Genomic DNA, 22,074 nt, shown 5'->3' with positions numbered 1-22,074 from the left:
TATTGAAAGTTATAGGTGGTCTCCAAAATGTAAATATAGAGTATAAATTACCAAAATTCTCTGACGAGAAAACATTGAATCCGTTAGAATATTTAGATGATTTAGAACAATTTTTTCGTTTGAGAAATACTAGCAATGATAGAAAACTTTCAGTTGCACAAATCTCTTTAGAAGGTCGAGCAGGATTATGGTTTGACCTTCAACCTCAATTTACAGATTATGACGCGTTTAAAACAGCATTCATTACGGAGTTTTACTCCATTCCAATACAGGTGCAAAAGAAAAGTGAGTGGTCTATTAGGAGGTTTACTTCAAATGACGGTAATTTACAGACGTACTTTTACAAGAAACTAAAAACGGCTACGTATATCCGCCCAGCTTTGATTGCCTATGAACGGAACTTCATTATAATACAGCAATTTCCAGATTCCGTTAGGCAAGCACTTGCTTCAGTCGATCCTTCCAATACCAACGCAATTGTACGCACTCTCGCTGGGCTAGACGCAGTTCACGCGGAAAAAATGCGTAACTATAAGCGTCGACAAAATTTTGCAAATTATACGCAACAACCTCTTGAGGTTAATCAGATGTCGACACATTCAATGAACTCATACATGTACAGAAGTCGAGGTCGCGGTAGAGGACGCACGTGCTTCGCAAATTCTGACAAAAACAGTAGTTATAATGGGACTGGAAACTATGGTAGCCACTATCAATCAAACCTCTCCCATACTAATTCTCAAAGGGCGAGCTCTGGCGTAAACTTACCTGACGTTTCAAGACCCCCGCCAATTTTCAACAATAATAACCTTTCAAATAACTCTCAATCTTTAAACAAATAAATGGCATGCTGAAAATTGGTCCGTCAGCATGTCAGTTGATCACTGACTTTATTCCAGACATGGAAAGGAATATATTGAAAAATCGGATCATAATGTAAATCACGAGATTAACAAGATTCCACTTGCACCACACGTGAAAATAGACATTCTTAATAAAACTTTCTGGGGTTTGATTGATACGGGCAGTCAGGTTACGGCGGTCTCAGAAATATTTTACGATAGATTAAAAAGTAACAATAATATAGCGGAATTACCCGTATAAAATGTAACAGTCACAACAGCAATAGGGAAGATAACCACGCCGGTAAAAAAGCAAATCTTACTTGAGTTCTCCGTAGGTAGTTACAAAAATTCACATACATTTTTAGTTGTACCCTTCTTGACAAATGATATTATACTCAGAAATGATTGGAATATAAACAATGGTATAGTAATTGATTATTTTTTAACAGAGATTAGAATAAAACAAAACAAAATTCCAAAAAGTTTAGTGTTGTTCGAACAAAGTTCGTCGGATAGATTACTTTCAGCAAAGAAAAGTGATGAGACTATAATATATGTAATTAGGATTGATAAGATGGACTTATTGTATAATGATGTATTAATTAATGAAAAAAGTGAAATGAAACAAATTGAAAAAATGAAAGACATAAATTATCAAAATATTGAGTATAAAAATATAAATGTAAATGATCAGACTAAGCAAAATAATAATTGTGATGTTATATTAATGAATGAAATGAGAGCGGATCGGGAGGAATCGGAGAAAGATCTGACCGACGAACTACGTTCAATCGCGAATAATCTTGCAACACTGAACGATGTTCAAAAGAAAAAATTTTTAGATTTATTAATAAGGAAAAAGCAGCTGTTTTCTCCAAAGATTGGATGTGCGAAAGGATATGAGCACAGCATAAAATTAATAAGAAATAATCCCAATATTAGAATGAACTACTCGGTACCGGTTAAGCTTCGCGACAAGGTTCGCACAACGATAAAAAAAATGTTGGATACGGGGGTGATTGAACGCGCCGTGAGCCCTTATTGTAACCCGCTGAGAGTCGTTATAAAGGATAATAATGATATTCGCCTTTGTCTCGATGCTCGAAAATTAAACGAAAATATCGAAGATGACTGTGAATCACCTCCAGTAATTGGCGAGTTGCTTCAAGATTTCGAAAATGTTTCAGTATATTCAAAAATGGACCTCACAAATTCTTTTTTGGCAAATTTTGTTACACCCAGATTCACGCCCAATTACAGCATTTATGTTTGAATCAATAGTCTACCAATGGATCCGCGTACCTTACGGCTTAAAGACTGCTAGTTGTGCATTGATTCGAGCTCTACAGTTGGCCGTACAGCATTGCTCCGAGAGATTAGAAAAAGCTCTCCGGAAATATGTGGACGACCTGCTAATTGGGAGTTCGAGTTTCGGCGAGCAACTATTGGTCCTTGAAGAATTATTTGACAAACTCATAGCGTACAATTTCACAATTAATTTAAATAAATGCGAATTCTTCCAAACAACAATAGTATTCTTGGGCTATCAAATATCAATTAAAGGTATTACTCCCGATCCAAACAAATTAGCAAAAATCCAAAACTTCGAATGACCGCGATGTTTAACACATTTGCAATCGTTCCTAGGAGTGTGCAATTTTTATAGGCGTTTCTGCGTGCAATATAGTGATTTTATTGATCCGTTTAGAGATTTGTTGAGAAAAGATTCGCCGTGAAATTGGACAGAATCGCACGAAAAAGTGTTCGTGAAGCTAAAGGAAAATTTCATGAAGACAATATGTCTTAGCTACATATTGCCTCATAAAGAATTCATAGTACAATGCGACGCTTTCGATGAAGGAATTTCGGGCGTAATGTTCCAGATTGACGACGATAATAATCATAGAATCATATCATTAGTAAGCCGTTGCTTATCTGCTACGGAATCACGTTTTACAACAACTGAACGCGAACTCTTGGCAATAATTTATACTGTCTACAAAAATCGTTACTACTTAATTGGCGTAAAGTTTAAAATTATTACAGACCATAAAAGCTTAATTTTCTTGTCGGATACAAAATATCATAATAGTAGGCTAATTCATTGGATGCTCTTATTACAACAATTTTCTTTCTCGATTGATCACTGCAAAGGAAGTGACAATACGGTTGCAGATTTTTTTAGTCGAAACCCCGAATCGAAATTTCTGGAAAATATCGAAAGCTCTTTGAAAATTGCAACTCTTCACAACCTGACGCCCGTTGACAATTTTGAAAAGTTAGCTTCGTTATTGATTCTTGCACTGAACGATAACACGGATAAATTGAAAACTATCTTTAAAAATCTAAGTGAACAGTAAAGGTTAGATGATAAAAATGCAGAATTGATAAAAGAAATAACGGGTAAAAATAAAGAAATTCCTGGCTATATTATTTACAAAAATGTATTATTTAAGAAAAATAAAAATGACATTAATTGGCGAATAGTAATACCTCACACTATACAAAAAGAATTAATCACTGCAACGCACCAAAAATTGGGACATCCGGGAGTATTTAAAACCGAATCATACCTGAAAAAATTTTATTTCTGGAGATCACTCCATCGAGACGTGAAAAGATGCGTGCTGTCCTGCGACCTTTGTCAACGCGTCAAGTATCTTTCAAAAGCGATGGAAGGGGATTTCGAATTCGTATCGTCCGACAAGCCGAACGACCTAGTTACAGCGGATTTTTTCAGCCCCCTTCTGCGCTCTCGCGGGGGTGTGCAATACCTGTTGGTTATGATGGACGCGTTCTCTAAGCTCGTGAGACTATACCCTATGAAGGCCGCAACGACAGCTGCATCTTTGAAACGGGTGTTTGACGATTACATTCCGGATTGTGGAAAATTTCAGCGAATACTAACGGACAATGGCACACAGTTTACTTCTCCGGTATGGAAAAACAAGTTTGAACGTGAGGAGATTTGCGTGTTATATAGCTCGATTCGCCACCCTCAAAGTAACCCCACAGAGAGAGTGATGCGGGTGATTGGTCGTTTGTTTAGAACATATTGTCGCCAAAAGCACACAAGTTGGGCAAACCACGTGAACAAAATACAAACGATTCTTAACATAACGACCCATTTCAGTACGAACTTTACTCCGCATGAACTACATTTTGGTGTTCCCATTAAAAACGAGATAGAAAAGGTAGTACACTTTCCCAAGAGACAACTCATCGATAGAGAAATACTGATTCGACTAGCAAAAGATAACTTGAAGCGTAATTTCGAAAGGCGTAAAAAAGGTCACAAACCATCGAAGGTCGTGCTCGACCCCGGAGATAAGGTCATGCTGAGAGTTAGGCATTTATCGAATGCTCTAGATAAAGTCACAAAAAAATTCTTCGATCTGTATGAAGGCCCTTACGTCATTACCGAGAGAATTGGTCAAAACGCTTTTAGACTTAGCGATCCGAATAATCAGGATCAATCCATTGGCACCTATAACCGTATCAATCTACGAAAATACCACGAGGAATAAGCGACGTTCCTTTGACGACTAAGACGAACAATTAGTGATAAATATGGCAATGTACATATATAGCTGTAAGTAAATCATTAGGTGATAAAGCGAAATTTTAGCAATTGGCTTGATTGAAATAAAGATGTGAAACGAATTATTTCCGTTCTCTGGACATTGTCGATGCAACTCGAATTACGATAAATATGTTTACGTGTAGTAATGACAACAAATTGTGTGATGGTATGAGTGGGTGAGTGAGTTGGGTCGACCCATGTAATAATTGCGCTGTTTGGATTAGGGCCCTTACTAGCTGTAAGCTGCGTTAGATGTTGCATGTTCTTGCGTTTGTTGTTGTTGCGTTAGGCGACACGACAAATGGAAGTAATAGATATATTATAGGTATAATGATGTGTGAGCGAAATAGAGACATTGAGCTCCCTCTCTCGATGATTGAATAAAGAATTGCTTGATGAATGATATGGCAGGCGAGTGGGATGTTTGGACGATGAGCGATCGGCATCGGTTTATCATAATGACGGATTCGCTCGTAGAGTTTTATATATGACGCTGTGCGCTCGTGCTGGGGAGCTTTTCCTCGAAGCCACATACGCCCTTACGTGCAATAAGGGGGGAATGTAACAGTGCAATTCATATTTGCCGCCATTGATAGATTGCGCTCAGTGCGTATGGCTTGATATCACTCTGCCGGCCCATTGTCAAGGTAGAGACGGCGCCACATGATTTGAGGAGACACTTTCTCGATGGCTCTCTCGCCTGGGGACCTTCGAACAGACTATACCTCCTCGCTCGTGCTATTATTTTCCAACGTCTACCTTCGTTACCATGTGCCTCAAGAAAAGTCTCACTAGCATCGTCTCTCATATCTTCCAACCTGCATTGATCGAGTGCTTGCCATCAATAATCCCAAGAAATCCTACTATAAGGATAGGCTCTTTCTAAGGGACTTAGAACAACGACAAGGGGAGGAGGAGAGGACTATTACCCTAGGAGAACAGCCAACAATTATCTACGTACAGAATCATAAGATGAGTAGCCACTGCGTAGGCCACGGCTTTGTCGCTTATTCAAAATTAATAACCGTTAGATAAATCGTTATCATGTGCTCATCGTTCATTTATAAGCGAGTATGTCTGAGCGAGAAATTAGATAAAGATTGTATTAATTACTACATAAAATATTGACATGAGCCATTTATACTGTAATTAACGTTTGATTTTCTCTTTTATGTACCAAGTAAGAATAAATGTTAGATATTATTGAGAGATTAAATTATTAACATTCAACTGAGCCTTGTCGTCCAATCCACCTGCTATTGTAGTTTGCAGTCAAAAACTGACGCACAACGAGTGAAAAATGCTCTGAAGCACAAAGTTATTGAGGGGTTATTGAGGTATTATTGAGAGATTATTGAGAATCGTTATTACAGGATTGACTCTCACGTTCGGGGTGCTTGTTTAACGTGAGTCCCCTTGCCTCTCTCGTTTGTCACAATTGATTTCATTAGCCACGGATAAACTGTTCAAAGTTTCCTCCGTTATTTTCAATACACAAGCGTATTTATCTTTCAAAACTATCCACAGTTTTAAGCAACATCGCTTGAGGGATGGCTTTACAAGCTATTTGAATTCTGTGCCTCATATCGTCTAGGGTCGTGGGCTTTAAAGCATAAGCAACATTCTTTAAGTGTCCTCACAAATAAAAATCAGACAATGTCAGATCTGGAGAGCAAGTAGGCCATTTAACTGGGCCTTGTCGTCCAATCCATCTGCCATTGTAGTTTTCATTCAAAATCTGACGCATAATGAGTGAAAATTGCGCTAGAGCACCATCATATTGAAACCACATTCTTACTCGCGTTGCTAAGTCAACGTCTTTTAACAGTTTCAGCAGGTAATTCTGTAGCAACTCTAAGTAAGTATCTCTATCAACGTTTCCGTCAAAAAAATAGGGTCCAATCAAATAGCCATGTACTACTCTGCATCATATCATTAGACTCCATCGATTCTGATAGTCCAAAGCTCTATATCAGTAAGGATTTTCGTCCGACCAATAGTGAAAGTTATATACCTATTGAAATTGTCCATCGCTGTGAAATATAGCTTCATCTGAGAAAAGTACATATCGAAAGAAAGAAGGATCATTGTCTATCATTTGCAAACCCATTGACAGAAATTAACACGAGCTAAAAGATGATGTGGTCTCATGGCTTGCGTCAGAGTAATATGATAAGCGTGAAAGCGATGGACTCTTAAAATTCTTGAGACTGTACGTTGTGGTATTCCTGTTTTTCTTTCGATCTGCCTGGTACTGATGTGTGGATCAAGATGAACAGATGCTAGAACAACCAATACTTGCACGTCATTGTCGTCATACTGATGATGTCGGCGTTGGCGCACCAGCTGTCTGGTACGTGCTCTTTCAGACAAGTTTCTCATTGCCATATCCATAGGATGACTGAGGTCTCGGTACCTGTTTGGAACAAACGCGCACGCAGCGCCCTGACGCTACCGGCGTGCGGCAGGGCCGATCGCTGACGCCTTAGAGAGAGGCCGACAGGGAGCGCTCGACAGTGACCTCTCCCGACAGGAGCCTGTTTTCCGAGCTTTTCTTTTGTCCTGAACGCCTTCAACGGACTGACTATTAAGTGCTCTCCAGAACGTGTCACATTTGTTCAGAGTGTAATCCGATTTCAGTTAAGCAGAATAAATCGAATCGAAACACCCCCGCCTTTTCTTTCACCTTCTGCGCATCATTGGTCCTTCGAGCCGGATTCCAGCCAAAAGAGGAAATTCACGGTGAGTAAACTCAAACTATCCGAGTGCAATAGCGGACGCCCATCACGTCCTCAAGCCTCTCTGGTGCGGGCAGAGAGGAAGCCACCTGCGCAGCATTGCGCAAGGCTCAGCAGAGAACCGGATCACGGGTCATTCGTTAATGAATATGGGCGTCACGGCGGGCGGCTGCCGTCGACGGACTCCTGGGTTACGCGACGGCCCAGCGACTCACAAATATGGCGTCTGGGCGAGTGGCGCGCGACGGCGACTACCGACTCGGCACAACAAGCGCCACGGCTGTGAACACTTGAGTCGCGTGAGGAACCGCCGGTATACAAAGCGGGCGTCGCAGCGGGCGACGTTCGACGATGATAGCATCAATTTGGCACGGCGGGCGCCGGGCGAGCGGTCGCCCACACGAGGTCTTCGTGCATGCGGGGTCCTACCTGGGCGCGCGCACACACTGGGGGCAACTGGGGGGTGGACCATCGGATGCGAGGACGACGCAACGGCCGACACCTCTGCCGCGCCTGCCGATGCAGCCGATGAATCTCCCCCCCTTTTGTCTCTCTTTCGACGACAGCGCGCCTGGGCGAACCCAGCGGCGCGGGGAAGAGCCCACCATATTTCACGCTCAGAACGACGCATTGGCGAGGCGCTGCGGCGCGGCAGCCAACGAAACTACAGGCCCTCGAGCACACGTCGGCAGGCGGACTGCCGAGCGCGCGACGAGCCATCGGGCTGGCCGATCCAGGCATCGTGACGTCTGCCAACTGCGGGCCGGGTGAGCCGGTACGACACGCGGCCCCGAGTGCTGAAAGGTCAGCCTCGGGTGACAGTTTGGCCGTCCGCGCGAGCCTGCCCGAATCATCCTGATTCTCACACGACTCCCTCTCATGAATCTCACAGATGGAGCTCATCCCAGTCCAGCGGGAGCTTGGAAAGGCCATCCGTCGGATCGCCGAACAGGTAGCTAACACGCCGACAGCCTCTTGGACTCTCGGCGCCATCGAGATACAGTTAGATCTACTCGAGGGCTACTGGAACAATCTGAACGGCAACCATGGCCGACTATTGACTTCATCGGAGGCCGCCGTCTTGGAATACTTGGCAGGCAATGACTACGCGGTCGCCGAGGAGCTTTTCATGGAGAGCAAGAGCACTCTCCTGGACCACCACGTCCGTTGCATCGCGTCTGAAGACCGCTCATCGTTGACTGCTACTTCCTCGGAGGCCGCCTCGGATCCAACAGTCCCGGCCGTGAAGCTGCCGCGCCTCTCCATACCCACCTTCTCAGGTAAGCCTGAGGACTGGGAGTCGTTCAGGGATCTGTTCCTCGACCTCGTGCACAACAACAGCACGCTGGGGATCGCCATGAAGATGAACTACCTCAAGACGCACGTCGAGGGAGTGGCCAAGGATGCACTGACGCCCTTCCGCTCGGTCAACGGCGACTATGCTCAGGCCTGGGAGGCATTGTGTCGACGCTATGACCAGCCGCGCCTGCAGGTGAAGGACCACCTCGCCGCCTTGGTGAAGCTGACGTCCATCGCCGAGGAATCGCCGGAGAGCCTTCAGACTTTGCTGGACGAGCTAAACAAGCGCCGCACGCAACTCGAGCGGCTCGGTCGGCCAGTCGGAGCCTGGGGTGACTGGTTCGTCTACATGGGGTGCCGCGCCCTGGACTCAGTAACCATGCGAGCCTGGGAGGAACACATAGAGCAGCGGGCACGTAGCGCGGAGCTATCAAAAGTTGAAGCGACTTTTGAAGAGTTCGCCGAGTTTCTTCAGCGGCGCTACTGCACACTGAGGGCTCTGGGTCAAACCCTCAGCACTTCCTCTCACCGCCCGGCCGAGAAACGGAAGTTTTCGAGACCCGCAGACACCCTGACTATACGCGCCCACGCTACTGGAGCGTCTCGAGTGAAGGGAGGATGCCCAGCCTGCAAGGAGGCCTACTACATCGGCCATTGTTTCACCTTCCGAGGCCTCGACCCTGAGGAGCGACGGAAACTTGTGGCCGCTCGGGATCTTTGTTATAATTGCCTCAGCGGGAGTCACACCGCCGGGAACTGCCCCTCCAGCGGCACTTGCCAAAGCTGCTCCGGAGCGCATCATAGCCTCATCCACGAGGGCACTGGAAGATCTAGACGAGGAGAAGAAGAGCCTCGCCCATCGACCTCGGGGGAGACACCGACTACGCAGCTCCAGACGGCTGCCACCGGCGCACCATCCCCAAGAGACGACGGTTCCGCATGACTAGCCGTCCTCCCCACCGCCCTCGTCCCTATGAGCAGCGGCGGGGAAAACAGAGAGCTTGCCCGAGCGCTCTTAGATCCATGCTCAGAGGCCATTCTCATAAGCCTCGACCTCGTCCGCAGACTCGGCTGTCAACTCCGCCGCACGAACACCAGCATTACCGGGGTTACCGGTTCAGCTATGGACTCAGCCAGACATCAGGCGACTGTTTACATCATCGAGCCTTCCGGCGGCCCTCCGATCAAGACGGGGGCCTTCGTTCTGCGCTCGCTCGGCATCATTACTCCTTCGGCAATGCCGGGCCCAAAACTGTCTCTGCTCAAGCGTAAGCTCCTGCTCGCAGACCCGACCTTCCACCGACCAGGCCGGATCGACGTCGTGATAGGGGCAGACATCTACCACCGCATCATCAGAACCGGCATGAGGAGATTCGGACAGCTTGTCGCCCAGAACACATCGTTCGGCTGGACCGTGATGGGCTCCGCTCACTCCAAACAGGCAAGTGACGTCCGTTAAAGCATCCAGACCCACGCCGTCTCCGCTCGCGCCACGAGCGATCTAAGTCACGAAGAACTGCTCACACTGGTCCAGCGCTTTTGGGCTCTCGAGGAAGTACCGGTCGCGAGGAGGATCTCCACAGCTGACCAAGAGTGCGAAGCGATCTACGCGCGAGGCGTTCGTCGCGAGACAAGCGGACGATACGTCGTTCGGCTGCCGCTGAAGCCCGAACACGCAGCCTTGCTCGGTGACAGCCTACTCCACGCCCGCTCCGCCCTCTTCTCTATGCAGAGACGAATGCTCGCCGACCAAACGCTACGCGAGAGTTACCAGTAGTTCATGGAAGAGTACGTTCGACTGGACCACATGAGATTACTCTGGGAGTCGGAACTTCAGGAGAACAGAAGCACCGTCTACTACGTGCCGCACCACGGCATCTGGCAGCGCAGCGACAGCGGCCCTAAGCTCAGGGTCGTCTTCAACGCCTCTCGAGCCACCTCTTCCGGAATCAGCCTCAACGACACCCTCCATGCCGGCCCAAAACTGCAAGGGCACATCTCCACCATACTAACCCGCTGGAGGAGGCACCGATACGTCTTCTGCGCAGACGTGCAGAAGATGTTCCGTCAAGTACTCATAGACGACCGAGACATCCACCTTCAGTGCATCGTCTGGAGTCCCACCGCCGGCCTGCCGCTGCAGCACTACGCCCTACGCACGGTCACCTACGGCACCGCTTGCGCACCCTACTTGGCCTTGCGCACGATGAAACAGCTAAGCGACGACGAGGGCGAAAAGTTCCCGCTCGCACGAGAGGTTTTACAGCAAGACCTTTACATGGACGACTTCGTGAGCGGCGGCCATGATCTAGATACCACCGGTAATATCAGAGACCAACTCATCGGCCTCTTCGCTGCGGGCGGGTTCCACCTGCCCAAATGGGTAGCCAACGACCCTGCTCTCCTCGAGGAGATCACCCCCGACGATCGACTCCAGCCTAGCTGGGTACAGCTGTCTGCCGAGGGGCCGGTCTGAGAGCTCGGCGTGGCCTGGGACCCGGTCGAGGACAATTTCAAATTCGGCCCCGGTAACCCCGAGACATCTCCCCGGCTCACCAAAAGGACAGCGCTGGCAGAACTTGCCGGGATCTTTGACCCCGTCGGCTGGCTCACACCGCTTACTCTCGTGGCCAAGCTCCTTATCCAGGACATGTGGCAAGCCAAGCTAGATTGGGACGAGGATCTGCCCAAGGTTTGGACCGACAAGTGGCTCACATTCCGAACGAGCATCCACGAAACGACGGGATTTGCCATCAGCCGCTGGATTAGCCATTTCCCCGGCCAGGAGCTCCAGCTCCACGCATTCTCAGATGCAAGTCGCCGAGCCTTAGCGACCGTGGTCTACTCTCGAGCGGCCGAGGACGGCGGGCGGGGATTCACGACCATCATCGGCGCCAAGTCCAAGCTGGCTTCGATCAAGAGCCTTATGCCGGCTTCTGAAAAGCGCGCCAGAATGACAATCCCACACCTGGAGCTGAGAGCCACGCTCATCGCGGCGCAGCTCTTAAGGAACGCCGCAGCCGCTCTCTCCGTTCCACTGACGAGCTGCCATCTATGGAGCGACTCCCAGGTGGCTCTTCACTGGCTTCGCTCGGACAGCCCAGTCGGTCATGACCTCATTGACAACTACGTGGCACACATTCAGGAACTCGCCGAGGGAGTTGCCTTCCATCACATGCCAACCGATTGCAATCCCGCTGACGTCGCCACCCGCGGGACAGACGCCACTCAGCTGGCTCACCACCCTCTCTGGTGGAAAGGTCCCGCCTGGCTCCCTCGTCCGACGAGCGAGTGGCCCAAGGAGGAGGAAACAGTCCCTCTTGCGACCACGTCGCAATGCCTCATCGCAGCTTGTACGAAGATCACTACCGAAACGGACTACATTGAGAGGTTCTCGTCGCTGGGCGCTCTCCTGAGAGGCACGGCCCGGGCCATTCGCATCCTGAGATGCCAAGAAGGCCTTCTCGCACCGGTTACCGCCAATGAGCTCCGGCATGCCTTCGTCGTCTGCGCCAAGATCTCGCAGCGTAGACATTTCGCCGAAGAGTTAACTCGTCTCAGCAAAGACGGCTCTCTGCAAGGATGCCACCAACTCAAGTCGCTGGAGCCTTTCATGGATGGCGACGGGGCAGTTCGAGTCGGGGGACGGCTCGCTCGGTCGCCTCTGTCTTTCGACGAGAGACACCCAATACTACTCCACGGGATGTCCGCCTTCGCTCAGCTCGTTATCCACTGGGCCCACGAGCGCTGCCTCCACGGGGGCTTCCGAGCGACCTACTCTCTCGCCCTCCAACGAGCTTGGATCACCGGAGCCCGGGTCCGCATCAAGAGGTTCATACACCACTGCACACTGTGTGCTCGACTGACTGCACGCCCTGCCTCCCAACAAATGGCCGCTCTACCACCGGTCAGAGTCACCCCCGCTCGACCATTCTCTAAGTGCGGGGTTGACTACGCCGGGCCGCTCTCCATGTGCCGCAACAAGGAGAGAGGCGCTGCCACGTTGAAAGGTTACGTTGCGCTATTTGTGTGCCTCTGCACAAAGGCAGTGCACCTGGAGCTCGTCAGCGACCTCACCACAGCCAGTTTTCTAGGAGCCTTCACTCGGTTTGTCGGGAAGTGTGGGAGACCAGCTGAAGTTTGGAGCGTCAATGGCACCAACTTTCGAGGAGCTGCATTGGAGCTGAGACGTCTGCTCCGAGAGGCCGAAATCGACTGGGGCGTCGTCGAGAGCGAACTCACCAAGGATGGAACTTCGTGGAAATTCATTCCGCCCTCGGCACCGGACTTCGGGGGCCTGTGGGAGGCCGGCGTCAAGTCAATGAAGAGACACTTGATGCGGGTGGCCTCTCCTCACCGCCTCACTTACGAGGAGCTCACTACTCTTCTAGTTTCCATCGAAGCTACTCTGAACAGCCGCCCGCTCATTCCGCCTGCTGGTGACCTCGATGACATCGAGGCCCTCACTCCTAGTCACTTCCTCATCGGGACTTCAGCCACCTCTTATCCTCAGACTAGCAGTGCCGGCCAGCCCCTATATAGAGCTAGTCATTGGGAGCTCGTCCAGGCCATGAGGAGTCACTTCTGGGCCCGCTGGAGTCGGGAGTACCTGAATACACTCCTCCAGAGGTCAAAGTGGAAATCTTCTCAGCCTAACCTCGAAGTCGGAGATTTTGTCATCCTCCTCGACCCCACTCTGCTTCGACCGGACGGCCGATGGCCTCTTGGCCGCGTGACGGCCACCATGCCTGGATCAAATGGCCTCGTGAGAGCGGTCAACGTTAAAACCGCCACTGTCGAGTATACTCGACCCATCGTCAAGGTCGCTCGGCTACCTATCCAAGACACTTCCAGCTCGTCGACAGCAGCAGCCCCATCAAATGAAGTCGTTCCCGGAACGAGGCGGGCGGGATGTTTGGAACAAGCGCGCACCCAGCGCCCTGCCGCTACCGGCGTGCGGCAGGGACGATCGCTGACGCCTTAGAGAGAGGCCGACAGGGAGCGCTCGACAGTGACCTCTCCCGACAGGAGCCTGTTTTCCGAGCTTTTCTTTTGTCCTGAACGCCTTCGACGGACTGACGATCAAGTGCTCTCCAGAACGTGTCACATTTGTTCAGAGTGTAATCCGATTTCAGTTAAGCAGAATAAATCGAATCGAAACACCCCCGCCTTTTCTTTCACCTTCTGCGCATCAGTACCATTTAGCGAACAGTCTCGATGCAGTGGCATAATTGTTATGACATTCTCCTAAAATCATTATCATACCGACAATATCAGTAGGCGTATAATCTGCCATCTCTATTGAGTATGCATCCACAAAATAACTCAAGGATTTGGAACTTTAACTTACATATGTAATAATCTAATAAAGTTTTAATAATAAATACAAGATTTAAAAAAAAAGTGATACCAATCAGAAACTTTCAAATTTATAATCATGATGCATGACTTTGCGTATTACTGGAAAAATTTTTATTCTTCGGAATTTATTATTTTGCAATGCATAACTGGAAGGTATTTACATTTATACTTTTTTAAAATTAAATAAATTTAATTAAATCTTAAGTTTCTTAAGATGAAACCAATAATTTTCAATTTATTCATCTTTCAAATCGAACACAGTTAAACAGCTTTATATGACTAATCTCATGAAGTGAGACGGATAGGAAAAGAGAAGCGAGATAACACGAGAGGTAAGGTAGGGGGAGGGATGAGTAATAAAGGAACTGGAAAAAAGAGGGTGGGAAAAGGAAAGAGGGTAGGGACAGGTCGATATGTTCTTATTTGAGTTACTTTCGAGGTCAGCAGTGTCACACTTGAGTTAACATATTGCAAATAAATACTTTCACAACGACTGCTTCGTTATAGAAATTAAAAAAATTACTATCCAACTTTTTAAAATTTTGCTCTTAAATGAACCCTCTGAAGGTCACGAAAATAAACCTTTGAATAATATTCCGGACGAATAATTTCCAGCTTTTTCCAAATCTGGTGTGAGAAATAGGGGCTTCCATTAAAAAAGTAAGGTTAACCTTGTGACGAGAGCGAGCATTGCGCTTGTTACCGTCAGTATTTTTCCCCATTTCCTCCTGTCTCGGCAAGGCACGGTGAACAGCGTTGGGCACATTTAAGAAGGCACCTAATGAATGGTCTTTGTTTTCAGCCGACGGAGATTGCCGAGCGAGGCCGAGCTCGCCCGAAGCCGTTGAAGTGGACAACATAAAGGTGTTAGAAAAAGAGAGAGAGAGAGAGAGAGAGGCACACGTGCCCCACGTAGATTTAGGCAGGCATGCGACGCGTAACCAATTAGTGCTTGACTCACGCGTCGCTTAATGAGTAGGCCAAGTATGGAAGAAAAAAGGGAAAGTGAAGGGTCGCTACCGATTGCGGTCGAGCGCAGAGCGGCAGTTCGACAATTTAGCTAGAGAGAGTAACAGTTTTCGTGACGAGTACAACAGCCGATCGACGAGAGTCAAGGAAAAGAGAAAGCTACACCGATCATCAGAATATTGTCGCTATCACCTTAGCCACACAAAACTGTTTTTGATATCCATCTGAGTGACAACCATCCGCACGGCAGCCTATTTCCATCGAAGTTTGGCCTGCAACAATCAAGGTTAAGGACCCCTTTGTATTTTCTCTCTTTCTTTGGCGGCACAGCGAAGATGTGTGAAAGTCAAGTAGATGGCAAGGCGTTAGTGCGCTGGCTATTTGCTTGTAATTACATGGCCGGTGTATTATTGTTAAGTTAGCAGACCGTCAAGGCGATCCTTCACCAGGCGGTTTTACTTAGTATCAGTAGAATAAGTCGGTTTTTCGCCAATGCGGTCACCTGCCGGGCGACACTTTCCGTGTATCGCTAATGCTTTGTAAGAGCATTAACAATTTTAACTTATTTGTTCTTCCGTTTCTTTTGTGTGTAGTATATGTTAATAACTCCATTGTGTTCGTTAGCATGTAAAGTTTGTAAAGTTTGTGTTAATAATAATTCGATAAAATTATTTAATGGTTTTTGAAGAGTGATTTCAACTTAATTTCTTGACCCTTCTTTTCCCCTTCCCGATTGCTATGAGCAAGTACGCCTCACTTGTCCACCTTTAAACAATTGGTAACGTGCAGTTTCGTTACAGCCTTGAATGACTTTGGGGGTGGGGTGGGGGTCATTCGGATTCTATAATTATCCCATTATCAATTTCACGTAGAATTTAAACCTGCGACGAAAAATGAGGGGTCCCATTTAAAAAGTAAAGTTGACCTTGAAATAACTTTAGAGATGGGGTGAGGCTCATTTGGACTCCACACATATTACATGATTTGAACGTAGAATTTAACGCAGAATCCGAATCCGAGATATAAAGTAAAGGTTCCTATTTAAAAAAACATTGACCTCGGAATGACCTTGACTCATCATGTTCAAGGTCAAATTTAAGGTCACCAAAATATGGTCCCCTTGGTATTGAGCAACTTTTGTTTAAACAATTTTTCTGTATTATGCATAGAATTTGAGATATGGGGGTCCATAGATTAAAATGACTCACCCTGTATAACATTACTATAATTTATTATCCAACGTTATATTGCTTTTCTGAATTTTTTGTGATTGAAATCGGATTATTAGTTGGTGATGTAATATCTTAATCTTTTGACCTGGAAGTCCATGAATAACTTCAATAACAAACCGATAGACAGTAACTATTCGACACTAATTTGCTTCTTAGTAAGGCAACTATTTACGTTGACTTTTCAATGAAGACATTACTTTTCTATCTTTTTTTTGTAATCTCACGACGTCGTGAAATACTGTAATTTGAATAAAAATGTCACCATCTCGAATCAAATTGCACAAGTTCTCATTTTCATTCAATAACCAATCCATAATATTTGTAGCATTTTTATTTACATAGTATGACCCCGAGATATCAACAACAAACCCATTCGTTGTACACATTGTAAACGACTTCTATAGAAAAACCTTTTTCTGACCGGAATAAGATTTTTTTTGATACTGGTTATTGAAACTTTTTTGATGACATATATACGAGTACATACCATCACCAACTAGAAAAAGCGTATTAGCTTTTATACCATGCAACTTTTGAACTATACTGGTAGTATGATCTCTTATGAGATCCGTTCGTTTTATCACTCCTAATTTGAAATGAGAAGTGAGTACATCACGTTTAAAGGAATCTAAAATTGAAGCTGAAAAATCCGATACGTGCAGTAAAAGACCTTGCTGTGGATAAGACCAAGTAAAGAATAAATTAATTTGTTAGTATTTTCAGTTCATATTTTGAAAAGAAAGACAACTAGCGCTTAGCTAATGCTTTGAGTCTCCCTATTTCATAATAAAGTCATCATTTTTTGTAATTTGATGAATTTTTTCCAATTTAATATAATAAAAGTTAAGAGTCGACCTTCCGGAAAACTGAGAGCAGTAATCCTATTTGTAATTTCTTTGTTAGAATTGGAGGGGTTTTCAAAAAGAAAGATTACGTTTGGTTTTCTCAAAAAATATTTATTTATTAGTCAATATTTATGTTGTCCCCTTCAAAGTAATCCCCAATAGCTATATTACACTTATGCCAGTGCTTTCTCTAATCATCGAAGCACTTTTGATAATCATTTTGAGGTATAGCCTTGAGTTCTTTCAACGAAACAGTTTTTATCTCCTTAATCGTTGAAAATCGATGTCCTATCTTGGGTTTCTTAAGTTTTAGGAAAAGAAAAAGTCACTGGGAGCCAAATCCGGTGAATATGGAGGCTAAGGCTTGACTGTGGAGTCGGTTTTGGTCAAAAAATCTCTCACAAGCAACGATGAATAACCTGGTGCATTATCGTGATTTAAAATCCACGAATAATTTTTCCAAAGTTCCGGAGGTTTTTTGCGTATTGCATTTTGCAAACAACGCATAACCTCAAGATAATACTCCTTATTGACCGTACGACCTTATGATTAGAATTTCGGATGAACTACGCCACGGGAATCAAAGAAGACATTGAGCAAAACCTTGACATTTGACCGAACTTGGCGTGCTTTTTAGGGTGTTGGCTCTTCTGGGGTCTTCTATTGGGACGATTGGACTTTAGTTTTGAAATCATAACCATATACCCACGATTCATCATCAGTTATAACCCTTTTGAGAAAATCAGGATCTTCATTGACTTCATTCAATATCTCCTGAGTCATGGTCGTGCTACGGTTCTTTTGATCAAAATGAAGCAATATTGGAACGAATTTCGCTCATACACATCTCATGTCTAAAACATCCGAAAAAATATCATGGCATGAGCTAACCGATATGCCAACATCTTCTGCAACTTCTCTGATGGTGATTCAACAATTTTTTACCACAATTTCTTTCACTGCTTCAACCTGTTCATCTCCAGGGCGAGGTTCGTCTTCGACATTCTCTCGGCCTTCTTGGAACAGATTATATCACTTACAAACATTTTTCTTACCTAGAGTAGACTCTCTCTATGCAATTGTCAATATTTCAAGAGCTTTAGAGCACTGGATTCCATTTTTCAGTCAAAATTTAATGCAAACTCTTTACTTCTATCTTTTCGATAGAAGAAAATCGCCAAGCACACCAAACACTTCTAACCTTTGACGCCTCTGCCAGAAAAACAACACGTGCGATAAAGTCAAAATTAGGAGTATATGATCGTGGCGAGTGTATCAACACAATAACAATAAAAATTCAAAACTTAAATGTACATAGCCCGCAAAATTGAAAAGTCATCTTACTTTTTGAACATCCCTCGTATAAGCTCAAATTGTCAAGAAGCTTTTCTTTTCTTTTCAGTAAGAAAGTCCAGCAATCAGTAATGGTTTAGCTGAACAAGGAAATGAAGGAACTATTCTAAAAATAGCTGCGGAAAGAAAAATTAACTTGTAACTTTAATCAACGGTAAATGCTAGTAGTGCTCCACCTTCCGATTATAATTATAATGTGTAACGGGCTGCCGTTTAGTCTATAATCTCTTGAAAGTACTTTTATAATGACTAGACGACGCCTAGTTATCTATGTGCTCAAAGCACATCAACCTACCTTATCTCGGAGTGCGCCTGCGCAGAGTCTCTTCACTATTCCGAGTTGGGTTCCCCCAACTCACCGCTTGGCGGCGCTGTCGCCCTTGCTTAGTAGCGCTCGTGTGGCCGCCGCTGGAACCTAAGTTGACGATTCCCGTCTACCGATACCCGCGTGATCCGTGCTACGCTACCGGCGAATTCGAATCAAAACAAACAAATATAGACGCGACCTCCGGACAAAGGAAAGACACAATAACGATTACTTGATTTAATAAAGGTTAACGTTCACTTTATTAATGCAATTTAATTACACGGGGGTTTTGCCGAGAGTCTTGCGCACGCTTGCGCGAATGACAATATACGCAGATTGAGAGAGAGAGAGAAAAAACCGCGATCACCGCGAACTAACCGCTCGCACGCAACAATTGATTTCCTCGCGCACGCTGCGCGGGATCGCACGCTATTAACAACAATAAAAAGGGGAAGGTGCACCTACCGCGAGAACGATGAGGATACGGTGGCCAACCGTATCCGAACAACACTGCTGAAACGCCGCACAGTGGGAGATTTGGAAATTTTTTTGGACAAAATTGAATATCTTTTGATTGGAAAAAGATATCGACATCAATCCAAGGGCATTTTGAAGCTTAATTGGTGCTGAATAAAGGAAAACTATCAGCATTATCATTATATATATCTTTGACCTTTAAAAATAAGGTCAAAGTTGGCATTTTATGAAAAAATTTCATTCTTTCCAATTTTTAGCCTTCAAACGGATGATAATTTAATATAAATATATCGCATTTTTTTAGGATTTTGAACGAGAATTCCGAATCCGTTATCAGAATTTCGATTAAGTATAGTAGTCATTGAGAAAAACGCGTCCGAAGCCAAGGAAAGCCCAGTTTTCCTTGTTATTTCTTGTTTATCTCCCTGCAAACGGTGGATATCGTCTTATTCCATAAACGGAATATACATTTTTACAGGATTTTGAACGAGGATTCCGAATCCGTTATCAGAATTTCGATTAAGTATAGTAGTCATTGAGAAAGACGAATATATATTTCATTAGGAACGAGAAACCCGAATTTATTGTCAGAATTTCATTTATCTATATTGTTAATTGGTAAAAGCACTTGCAAAGTCGAGGAAACCCCGGTTTTCCATGACTCTTGTTCTCTAACTAATTGACTATACTAAATAAAAAATTCTATTACCTAAAATGACAACTATAATGTACGCCATAATAATTAAATATAATTATATTATTACAACAATACATTATCAAGAGAAATTATTTTCAAAGTTCTTTATTCTACTTTCACATTTGTAGTGCTCTTCTAGATTTTACTTTTTTATAGTAGATTTCAATTCTATTATCCCATCCAGAGTGCTTTTCGGGATTCCCATTTTGATAGACGCTTAGAAAAGTTATATATTTACTTCAATAAGTAGACCTTTAGATTTACTAAACTTACAACAATACTGGTGAGTTATTTTCGTTATGAATGTTGTTAGCTGTAGTTTTTCATATGATATTCATGATATTATGTGTTTCTATGTTTATTCTTCTTGTTGATGTGCATTTCATATTGAATTTCATATTGAATTTCTCCGTACCCATTCATGGGGAAATTCAATCATACATAAAACAACAACATATGTTTGTCATGAAAAAGACGATATCCACAGTTTGCAGGGAGATAAACCACAAATAACAAGGAAAACCGGGCTTTCCTTGGCTTCGGACGCGTTTTTCTCAATGACTACTATACTTAATCGAAATTCTGATAACGGATTCGGAATTCTCGTTCAAAATCCTAAAAAAATGCGATAAATTTATATTAAATTATCATCCGTTTGAAGGCTAAAAATTGGAAAGAATGAAATTTTTTCATAAAATGCCAACTTTGACCTTATTTTTAAAGGTCAAAGATATATATAATGATAATGCTGATAGTTTTCCTTTATTCAGCACCAATTAAGCTTCAAAATGCCCTTGGATTGATGTCGATATCTTTTTCCAATCAAAAGATATTCAATTTTGTCCAAAAAAATTTCCAAATCTCCCACTGTGCGCCGCTTCGCCGCTCGCCGCACCGCCGCGATTACTGTTGCTGCTGTTGTTGTTGCTGCTGTCGCTGCTACTGCTGTTGTTGCTGTTGCTGCTGCTGCTGCTGCTATAGCTACTGCTGCTGCTGTTGCACCCAACGCACCACACCAAAGTTCGCTATGCTCTCGCACCACCAAAAGAAAACGCACGAAAACTTCGAACGGCTCGGGAACGAAGGTTAGTTCGACACAGGCGGACTGAGTGACACAGTCATACTGCCTGTTGAACTCTCCCCTCCCGGTCATTGCCCCTACGCGCCGTCTCTCTCTCGCGAACCGATCGCGGCTTTTCTCGATCAGCCGCTCATTAACCTCGCGCGAGTCGAACGATTTACGCTAATCGTTGCAAATGATATTTGTTCTGCCTCAGAAGAAAATTTAATAGATATCACATCAAATGAAGAAAAATCATTACTTCTAAGTACAATTAGTGAAGGAAAATCGACAGAAGAAATTGTGTATATACTTGGAAACAATCTGAATAACAGCAGCAATACGTAACATACTGTCTTAATTTCCTTATAATTTTCTTAAATAATAAATTTTGTAATAATAAAAAGAAGGAAAATGGTGGGAGATAGAAATTCACTTAATTTGAATTATATTCAGCAACGTTTCGTCAGCACATTTGCTGACCTCTTCAGGCAGATTTCTCTCGTAGTCAAATTATTATAGGCTAAAACGAATAGCTCATAGCCAGTCATGTTACAATATTATAACCAGTCTAATTACATTATTTAAAAAGTTTAAAAATAAAGCCTCCCATTATATTTTTACTATTAAATAAAAATTATCGTTATTTCCATGAAGTTCGAATCATTCTACAGGAAGATTATTGTTAGTCCAAGTGGTCCATGACTGTAGAGGTTGCTTCGCGCATGGGGACACGCTGCATTAATTGCAAGTTTAACGAGGAGTTCTTGCCTTTAATGTTACACACTGTAAAAAATCCAATAAAGAAAGGTATAATAACGGCTTTCACCAGGGCTCAGAAAGCAAGGGGAGTTGAAAATCAACAAATAAAGAAAACCCCAACGGTAATACAAAAGTTAAACAGATCAATCGATCAACAATCAATCAATAATTAATTAAACAATCAACAAACAAGAAATTAAATTAAGCAAGAATTAAGAAAAGACAATATCATTTCGAGGCAAGAAAAATCGCAACACATGCATTCTTATACCTTGAAATATGCATGCTCTTTCCGATAGTACTATTCAAATGACCGGAAAATTCCATTTTCTATCGAAGAATGTTGTTTGAAATAAAAAAATTACGAATTTTGAATATAATTTTTTAATTTAAAATCGAGTTTTAGTTATTAATACTTCGCCGCAATCTAATGCTACCTTTAGTTGAAACTATAGTTGAGTGTGAAAATTTAACCTCTCGTATTTCAGCTAAATCTTAATAAAATTTTGAAATATATATTCATATTGCTCGTGATGAGAGCTATTC

At 44.2% G+C, this 22,074-nt stretch overlaps 2 protein-coding genes across 2 annotated transcripts; both read left to right on the top strand.

Annotated features, from left to right (window-relative positions):
* The first annotated feature begins 8,058 nt into the window (after nucleotides 1-8,058).
* LOC131667771 (uncharacterized) lies at nucleotides 8,059-9,408 on the top strand. Its single transcript, XM_058941452.1, has one exon. It carries the CDS (start codon nucleotides 8,059-8,061, stop codon nucleotides 9,406-9,408), a length of 1,350 nt encoding a protein of 449 aa, XP_058797435.1.
* A 1,707-nt stretch (nucleotides 9,409-11,115) lies between these two features.
* Nucleotides 11,116-13,449, top strand: LOC131667764 (uncharacterized). Its single transcript, XM_058941438.1, has one exon. The coding sequence runs from the start codon at nucleotides 11,116-11,118 to the stop codon at nucleotides 13,447-13,449; it is 2,334 nt and encodes a 777-aa protein (XP_058797421.1).
* Nucleotides 13,450-22,074: the final 8,625 nt, after the last annotated feature.

This window comes from Phymastichus coffea, unplaced genomic scaffold, assembly GCF_024137745.1.
Source record: "Phymastichus coffea isolate CEN01 unplaced genomic scaffold, Cenicafe_Pcof_1.1 PCOF00005, whole genome shotgun sequence".
Lineage (NCBI taxonomy): Eukaryota > Metazoa > Arthropoda > Insecta > Hymenoptera > Eulophidae > Phymastichus > Phymastichus coffea.
Note: the sequence above shows the minus strand (reverse complement) of the source record. Positions and strands in the feature narration are given on the sequence as shown.